Here is a 9,557-nt window from a genome sequence, read left to right on the forward strand (position 1 = left end):
CTCTTTTAATGCTAAAATGCTTTTTTAACAGCCAAGCAAGACGTTATCCCCTTACTGTTGAATAAATTTAGGCTCAAATAATAAGATCTCCAGTCGGACACTACAGCCCAGCGGAGGACAGAAAGACTGCATTGCAATCACATGAAAGTGTGAGGTCCTATCAGCCCTTCCAAGAATACGAAAACTGTGAACTCAGGAGACTCGGTTACTCCACAGGAGTCAAGGGTCACGAATTTGCAAGCACACAGCCATGCGAACGCCTTCCTGCTCGGCTTCCGACAGGAGAAACCGGGGCCGCAGTCCAAACATTAAAACATACAAATTGGACCTAAAACCCCACCCCGGCCCCAAAATTCCGAGCACAAACACCCTAAGAGTTAGGCAGCTGAGGCCAGTGCCGCGACCACAGCGTGCACTGAACGCGCGGAACTAGGAAGAGGAATCGCCAGCCCACCTGGGCGTCTCTGATTGGCCGCCGGCTAAGCTTGGAACTCTGGGGCGTGTGCCGTCACATCCGCCGGGGCCGCCATCTTGCTCCCAGGGGCAGTTGGCGGAAGAGATCGCGCTCCCAGCCCGCCGGCTAGCTTTCTGCTTGGAGTTCTCGCAGCCCGCGATTCGGCCTCTGCTCTCGATCCGGGGTCCATTCGTCAGTGTCCCGGTTGCCCTCCCTCACCCGGCTGGGGCACAGCGAGAAGGCCCCATCTTCCGACGGCGTTCCATGGAGTAGGGTCCCGGACCGTTGTCCCGAAGAGCGATATTGAGCTTGGCCCCCTCCCCCTCCCTTCTCCCTCCCTCCTTCCTTCCGCCGCAACATGGCTAACAACAGCCCCGCGCTGACAGGCAACTCGCAGCCGCAGCACCAGGCGGCCGCAGCCGCGGCCCAGCAACAGCAGCAGTGCGGCGGCGGTGGCGCCACCAAGCCGGCAGTCTCGGGCAAGCAGGGCAATGTGCTGCCGCTGTGGGGCAACGAAAAGACTATGAATCTCAACCCCATGATCTTGACCAATATCCTGTCGTCGCCTTACTTCAAAGTGCAGCTCTACGAGCTCAAGACCTACCACGAGGTGGTGGACGAGATCTACTTTAAGGTACGAAGCGTCTGGACCTGGGAGGTGGGGACTAAGTTCCGAGGAGGGGGTACGGAGGAAAGGGGCGAAGGCGGCCCCCGAGGTCTGATCATTTGTAGGTGGGGGAGGGTTGGGCGGAGGGGGAAGCTGTGGCCAGTAGTCCGCCAGGGAGGGGTCAAACTGGGGCCGCCCTCTCATTTCCTTTTCAGATTTTTAGGGCCGGGAGAGCCCGCCGCCATTGATCTCTCCTCCCCCAATCTCCATCCCGCCCCTGGGGGGGAGTTGGACGGGAGGAGTAGGGGAGAGGAGAAACGAATAACTGAAGTCTCTCCAGTTTACAGCTTTAAATTTATTTATTTTGACGTGGATCTACTCGGCGCCAACTTGTTGGTGCTTCTCCCGCTCACCCCGGGCCAGGGCGTGTATTGACTTCAGTGTTGGCCTCGTGTTGTTGGTATTCACTATCCGATCCAGACAGGGAAATGGTCAGTGTGTTTGTTGGGTGGGGTGGGAGGGTTGAGGGTGGAGAGGTACAACTGGAAAAAGATGTACCGAAGGCCTGGAAATTTTCGCAGCAGGAAGTCAGGAGTAAGTGGTCTCAGTCACCTGTGCATTGGGCTTATTTAGAATTATCTGGGCCCTGGGCTTCTGCGGCAGGGTCGGTGCTGGCTTGGCTGTGCTGGGGAGCTCACCTGGCGCCTCCTCACTGCACTCTTGTCTCAGTTCTTGTTTCGTTAGCAGGATTGACTCAGTCTTGCAGCGAGGCTCGGAGCAGCCCAGGGTCGCAGGTAGAGGTATGCATTATTAATCATGCTCAATCGCCATAAATGCATTTCCCTGGTTAAATGAATGGCTAATTAGATTTTTTTTTTTTTTTTTGGCCACTGGTTTTGGTCTTTTCCTCACGAATTTGGTAGGTTTTCTCCACTTACCTGCAAATTATGTAGTTTAAAAAATATATTCCAGGCCTCCTAAGGTAAATTTATATTTTAAAGGATATTAATAAGTCTTAACAGTCTTTAAATACTTAAACTAGGACATCTGATATAATACAATCCATTTTGCCTGTATTGACTCTTAAAAACACTTGACAGACCACATAAAGTATTTTCTGTGACCTGAATATATGTAGAGGTGTTAAGGAAATTTTCTTTATTTGCTTTTAGGTTTTGTTTTGTCCCCCTTTTCCCCAATTAAGGCCTACTGAGGGATTTTGAGATATTAGTTAGTTTTGATAGAAGATCTTATTTTGAGAATACAGTTCAACTTTGGGTATATAAAGTAAACTGAAATTTTGGTGTTCTCTTACAAGAGTATTGTAAGTAATTGTAATACTGTGAACTAGTTTTTTTAAAAGGTAAGGCCTTTTTCAGAATGGATACAATATGGCGAATATTTCACCCTTAGCTTTATTTATGTAGTAAACTTCAATCTGTTGAAAATAGGGTTCCTGCTCTTTTTGTGGCAGGTTCTGTTTAATAACGTAGGCAGGTGTTAATGATAGAGGAAAAGCTTGTTTTCAAATTTCACATACTGTGTTTTGAAACACTTAAGATTCTACTACAGATTACTTAGATTTAGTTATAAAACTAAAGGTTTTGTTGTCCATATCAAATAATCATTGAAATACGTAGGCTTCCAATTTTGTAACTCGATTTTGTATGGCATCCACCCCTTTGTTTAGCCTTTAAGGAATTGAAACATCTTTTTTACAGCAAGCTGGGGGAAGAAGATGAAACAGTAAAGCAGTGCAGTAGTCCACTGAACAAAATAGTGTAGTGCTTACATTTAAATGCATGCTTTTCTGTCTGAAGCCACTGAAAAAGACTGGCGTGTAATCATGGGTGGGTGGAAATAAGGTTTTAGAAATAACATAATGAATGAACAGGATTTCATTTTTGTTGTTTCAAGTTGAGAAACAAATATGGATCTTATCTTTCTAAAATACCTTTGTCATATCTGTTGTAGATCTAATATTCTTTCTTTGCTGTTTTTAGGTGAAGTATGTGGTTTTTATAGGGTGCCCCACCTTAGCAAAGACCTGTATTTTTTAGTATACTCAACATAACAAGTCACAGTTTCTCAGTTTTTGATACAGTTTATATTCTGGGGAAAAATTGAATTAGTTCCTATAATTAGGCTGAAAATAAAGTGTACAGTAGCAAGAATGACATACGTGTAGGTATGGCCTTTGTAACTTCATCTTCAGTCAGGAATGAACGTAATGCCTGATTGTGGTTTTAAAAAAAATTTGTGAATAAAGTTCCATGATTTTTCATCAGAAGTAATTTCTGTTACTGTTTTAGCATGCTTTTTTCAAGTTTCTTCCTTATTTTATAATGTGGAATTTTAAATCACCATAAAATTGAAATATTAAGCTTATTTGAAAGGTTTTTTTGGAATAAATACTTAAACTTTGTTAATACTTTTTGCTTTAAGTTGGAGCATTAAATCCATTTTAAAATGAGAATTATTTTTTAAGCAATTCATAATAAAATACAAAATTGATTATCAATTTTTTTTTTTTACAAATGTATGAGACTAGACATTTCCTATCTCCACATGTATCTGCTCTCTACAAAGCTACTTTAATGGGATTTCTGCTGTAAACGTGTTGAGGTTTTGTTAAACCCTAGAAGCTTTATTGATGCTATTTAAGCAGTTTTCAAAGATGGTTTACATACTTAATGTGTGTAAACAAAATATATACATCATGTCAAAATACCCAACTTCCACACTTTTAGAAGAGCTGCTCTATTATGGATTGGGGTTTACTCGAATCATACTGTTTAAAAAAATTTGAAGTATGAATGTTTGTTGTGTTTCTCTTTTCTATTTTCAGGTCACACATGTTGAACCATGGGAGAAAGGAAGCAGGAAAACAGCTGGCCAAACAGGGATGTGCGGAGGGGTAAGTAGAAGTACGTGCATTTTTCAGTTTTTCTGTGTCTGATAACTAAGTTTATGTTCAGAAAACTGAAAGCCCTTCAGTTTCATACCAAATTACAATTAGTTTGTGTTTTTAAAAAATCTAAATTCAAGTGTTCCGTGGGGTTAGAAAAACATTTTTTTATGCTCTGTTTTCAGTTCTGGACTATATCTTGTTACTAATAGCTAACAGGATTAATCAACTGGTTCTAAGTATCTTTGTTAATTATTTTACAACTCTTTCTTAATTCCTTTCCTTAAAGGTTCGAGGCGTTGGGACAGGAGGAATTGTTTCTACAGCTTTTTGCCTGTTATACAAATTATTTACTCTGAAGTTAACTCGCAAGCAAGTGATGGGTCTTATAACACACACAGACTCTCCATATATTAGAGCCCTTGGATTTATGTATATAAGGTGAGACTGCACTTCTCTACATTTTCAGTAAATATCTCATTTTAATTGACCTAAGCCTAATCACTCTTTCATAATTCTAGGTACACACAGCCCCCTACAGATCTATGGGATTGGTTTGAATCCTTCCTTGATGATGAAGAGGTATGTCAACAAGGGTAATAGTTTTCTTCTGATTACTCTCATTTTTTAATAATCTTTTATATATTGGTGGTTTAACATCCTCCAGAATTTTCTGTGCTTAAATTTATTTCACTCACATACTTTTGGAATTAATGTCCTGTTACTAAGATTGGGGTGGATTTTATATGTCTTAGGTTAAACTTCTTAAGTTTGATTCTCACATTTCAAAATTGTTTAGATGTATTTTGGTAACTATTAAAAATTTTCTCTTCCTAATTGTGTTCTGTGTATTGTACTGATCTTGACTTGTACAGTTGATAGTGAGTTTTTAAAATTGGCCATGCTCGAGATTGAGATGGTAAGACATGCACATAGAAATATTAATTATTGGTTTTTTTCTGGAACTTTTCAGTTCTTTATCCTGTAACTTCTTCCCAACATTAATACTCCCACTTGCATAGGAATGCAGAATTGAGGAGCTGGGTGGAACTTAAATAGGCTAGGGTTTAGATGATTTGTTTGAGGTGATCAAAATATTTTAATTCCAGCTTTCTAACTCTTTTATACTATACATTTTTATAAAGTTAGAAGGAAACCTTCTCTTTAATAGTTTAGATTTTTTTTTTAAATTATGAAACTAGCTTGCCATTCAAGCTTAATAAGGTTGAGTTTGTTACATGTGTTCAGAAAGTTACGTTAGAAAACATTACTGTGTCAGATTTAAATCATACATGTATTAAAGTCCAAGATCTCAAAAGAATCTTAGCAGTGAGCACTGTTGTCCATATATCAATCCCCACCACTACTTTATGTTTTAAGGTTCATAAAGTAAACTGAGTGGTGTTTTAGTCGACCTGTTTAAAACGTTTATCCAAAGAATTGGTTGAATTAAAGGATAGTTCTAATGGAAATCTTTCTAGTGTGTTTTTATTATTACATGCATAGCTAAAAATTCTCACTCATGTAGACATGGAGAATTTTCCTCTGCATTTTTTTGGCCTATTTACGAGCTGTTTAATATCTCAGAAGAGGCCAAAAGTGTGTTAGGTGATAAATCCCATCTATAAAGTTTTTTTCTTTTTAGGTGAGATTTTGCAGGTTGAGGCGCTTTTCCCTTCTATATTTAAAAAGCATGTCCCGCTTCATAATTGGTATTAGGCTTGTTTCTGAATGCTTCTGTTTAATCTGTTTTTTATTGTGTTTACAAACCTGAGGCTCTCTGTTTAAGCTAACTTATTGTTTTCTTCCTTAGATATCTGCAGCGATTATATTTGGAAATACTGTATATCTGAACACTTAAATGTGTGTGAGTGCAAGCAGTTTTACCTTTAGCTCTTGTTTTCCTGTTTAGATAACAAATCTCACTTTCCTTGTGTGCTTGCACTATAGGTTTGGGACTGACAATAGCTGACTAACATGTCCTGAGCTGTGAGAGGGCATAGCAAGAAGGCCTTCATGCGGTAATGACCCTTTTCAGAGACAATGGTCATCATGGATTATGCGTTTCCAATTATTTGTTCATTTATTTATTTTCTACATAACTCTAAATTAGAAACCTCACTGCTTCATGGCAGTTGGTTTGCTATTGCTTCCAGTTTTATTAGGGCTTCATTTTATATTAGAGCTGTTAAAAGATAATCTTTAGACAGGAATTGTTTGAAGTAGTTCATATGTAGCTAGGTTACACTGCTAGGAATGATGTGTGCAAACGTGTCCACAGAAATAAAGTATATACTTAGTAGGTATGTGGAATGTAAATTGTTGATTGTTCCAAATAGTTTAGTAATGTAGGGGGGTGTTTCATATTCTTGTTAACTGAGTGAAGTCACTTCTCTTTCTGTCCATGAGGCTGCAGGGTTTATTCTCACCTGCATGCACACACTAAGCCCAGATATTTCTCTGTACCATTCATTACCAGATTAGAAAGGTACACAAATTGAAATTTTTCTGTTAGAATTTTTTTGTATTTGAGATTCCAGAGATGGTTATATTTTTATAGTATTCTTGTGTTTATTGAGATAATTTTTTTTGACGGCCAGGGTATCTTTTGTGTTTCTGTAGGACCTAGATGTGAAGGCTGGTGGAGGCTGTGTAATGACCATTGGAGAAATGCTACGGTCTTTTCTCACAAAACTGGAGTGGTTTTCTACCTTGTTTCCAAGAATTCCTGTTCCAGTTCAGAAGAATATCGATCAACAGATTAAAACCCGACCAAGAAAAATCAAGAAAGATGGAAAGGAAAGCGCTGAGGAAATAGACAGACATGTTGAACGCAGGCGTTCAAGGTGATGTGACTCTTGAGTTACACTTATTTTTAAAATATGCTTTACACAAAGGTTCTATTTGTCACCTTTTCCCCACTTTCTGCCCTTCAGGGCATTTTCCACAAAACTATGCATCTGTAAATGAGAACAGGCAAATATTTTGCTTTAATTATTCTTGACATGTAACACTGCTAGAAGTTAAATTTTTATGGTATGTTTTATTCATTGAAGTTTTTTTCTCCCCCTCCCCCACTTTCCTAAATAATAGGTCTCCAAGGAGATCACTGAGTCCACGGAGGTCCCCAAGAAGATCCAGAAGTAGAAGCCATCATCGGGAGGGCCATGGGTCTTCTAGTTTTGACCGAGAATTAGAAAGAGAGAAAGAACGCCAGCGACTAGAGCGTGAAGCCAAAGAAAGGGAAAAAGAAAGGCGAAGATCCCGAAGTATTGATCGGGGACTAGAACGCAGGCATAGCAGGAGTAGGGAAAGACATAGAAGCCGTAGTCGAAGTCGTGATAGGAAAGGGGATAGAAGGGACAGGGATCGGGAAAGAGAGAAAGAAAATGAGAGAGGTAGAAGACGAGATCGTGACTATGATAAGGAAAGAGGTAATGACCGAGAAAAGGAGAGGTCAAGAGAACGGTCCAAGGAGCGGAGAAGTAGGGGTGAGGTAGAAGAAAAGAAATATAAAGAAGACAAAGATGATAGGCGGCATAGAGATGACAAAAAAGATTCCAAGAAAGAGAAAAAGCATAGTAGAAGTAGAAGCAGAGAAAGAAAACATAGAAGTAGGAGTAGAAGTAGAAATGCAGGGAAACGAAGTAGAAGTAGGAGCAAAGAGAAATCAAGTAAACATAAAAATGAAAGTAAAGAAAAATCAAATAAGCGGAGTAGAAGTGGCAGTCAAGGAAGAACTGACAGTGTTGAAAAATCAAGAAAACGGGAACATAGCCCCAGCAAAGAAAAATCTAGGAAGCGTAGCAGAAGCAAAGAACGTTCCCACAAACGAGATCACAGTGATAGTAAGGACCAGTCTGACAAACATGATCACCGAAGGAGCCAAAGTATAGAACCAGAGAGCCAAGAAAAACAACATAAAAACAAAGAGGAGACTGTGTGAAAATTTTTTGTAAAAGTGGATCACATTGAATCCTATAAATGTTGGGTTAAATCTGCTTTTTTTTTTCCTCCCAAGTTGAGATTGTGCAGTAGTTACACACTCTTCAAGCTCCCTGTAGGCTGCATTTTCATTTCCTGTTTTGTGTAGGGAAGTGCCTTTGTAATCCCATTTACTGCATTGATGTTTTCACCCAACTGTTTAGTTTGATACATGATGCACAGATTGTTCTTGCATTTTATTGTTTGTTTTTGAGATGTACAGTCTGTACATATGTCCTGAAAATGTTTTAATTCCGTTGGCATGGTTGCCATGTTGGTTAAATTTGTATAAGGCAATAAAATGCCACTAATTCTATTTTTGTTTTGTAGGTGTGGGATTATGGTTTGTGTACTGAAGTTAGCATGACTGTGCTTTTCGTAATAGAATGCTAAAAACTATGAAAATGGATCTTGGATGTCTATTATAGGAGAATTTCATGCTTTCAGTGTACATGAAGGCAGCAGTTGTAGGATTAACATTCTTGTCCACTGTATATTATCTTGGAAGGCTCTTGTTAATATGTTAAACCTAATATTCTCCACAGTTAACTTTAGAGAGAATTTAGGAGAAGTTAGTTTCTGATGCAGAGGTTTCAGTTAGGCTGTGATTTGATCAAAAGTCCTTTTAGCATTCTACCTCAAAGGGACACTATTAGTATGCCTAAAATTTATTCACTTAGTTTTCCTTTTTTATTTGAAAAAATACATGACATATAATCTTTTCCTTGAATTTTTCAGAGTTTAAAATACTATATAAAAGGAGAAATTAATGTCTAAAGCCTAGCATTCTTGCAGCAACCCTATACTGACATGAAATTGGGAGAGGGTGGGGCAGATGAGTAGAGAAATAGATGTAAGCCTCAAGCTTCCAAAGCATTTTTATAAATGGAAAATACTTAAATTATGAAACAGCTTGATATAGTGTCCTTTTTTTAAATTCAAAACTTTTTTTTATTGATAATGAAGATTGCTGTTTGAGTTTTTAAACTTAATCTAGAACAGAGAGTATTAAAAGTAATGCTATGCTGCATTATTTAAGATAATCAGCAAATTATTTGATAGATTGTTCTTATGACTTGTATTCTGATTACAGAGAAGGATCATGAGTGTGGAATAAATACTGGATTAAATCCTTTATCCTGGGTGTTGGCTTTCCCCCATTTGTTAATATTTATAAGGTATTTTTACTGTGGAAATAGAATGTTAGTAGAGTCACACTTTATGTAGAGGGATATCTTAGCACCCAGATGACAAGTGAATTTTAAATGTGTAGATAGAACTGGATGTATGTGATAGCCAGTAATCCTTACTACAGTTCTTAATGGCAGTTCCCTTTGTCCTTGGGTGTTATGTGTGTCACTAGGTTGTTTTTTGGATTGGATGATTACTTAATTTCACATCAGAGGTCCTTATTGAGGGACTTGTATTACATATTAGAATCATTTAAAATCTGGACTTGAAGGAACTTTTAAAAGATAACTCATCCATTTCTTTTTAGAACAGAGAAATAGAGGTCCAAAGTGATTTGTTCAGTCATTGCTAGGACTAAAAGTGAGTCTTCCTCACAATGTATACCATATTAACATTTTTTTTAATCTCACTGT

General features: G+C 38.7%; 1 protein-coding gene across 1 annotated transcript; it reads left to right on the top strand.

Moving 5' to 3' along the window:
* The first annotated feature begins 525 nt into the window (after positions 1–525).
* On the top strand, positions 526–8,269 carry PRPF38B (pre-mRNA processing factor 38B). The gene is made up of 6 exons (XM_060090203.1): positions 526–1,088; positions 3,910–3,978; positions 4,259–4,410; positions 4,491–4,551; positions 6,592–6,815; positions 7,063–8,269. The coding sequence occupies exons 1-6, from the start codon at positions 813–815 to the stop codon at positions 7,913–7,915; spliced, it is 1,635 nt and encodes a 544-aa protein (XP_059946186.1). The 5' UTR covers positions 526–812; the 3' UTR covers positions 7,916–8,269.
* Positions 8,270–9,557: the final 1,288 nt, after the last annotated feature.

The sequence above is a fragment of the Mesoplodon densirostris genome, chromosome 2 (genome assembly GCF_025265405.1).
Source record: "Mesoplodon densirostris isolate mMesDen1 chromosome 2, mMesDen1 primary haplotype, whole genome shotgun sequence".
Lineage (NCBI taxonomy): Eukaryota > Metazoa > Chordata > Mammalia > Artiodactyla > Ziphiidae > Mesoplodon > Mesoplodon densirostris.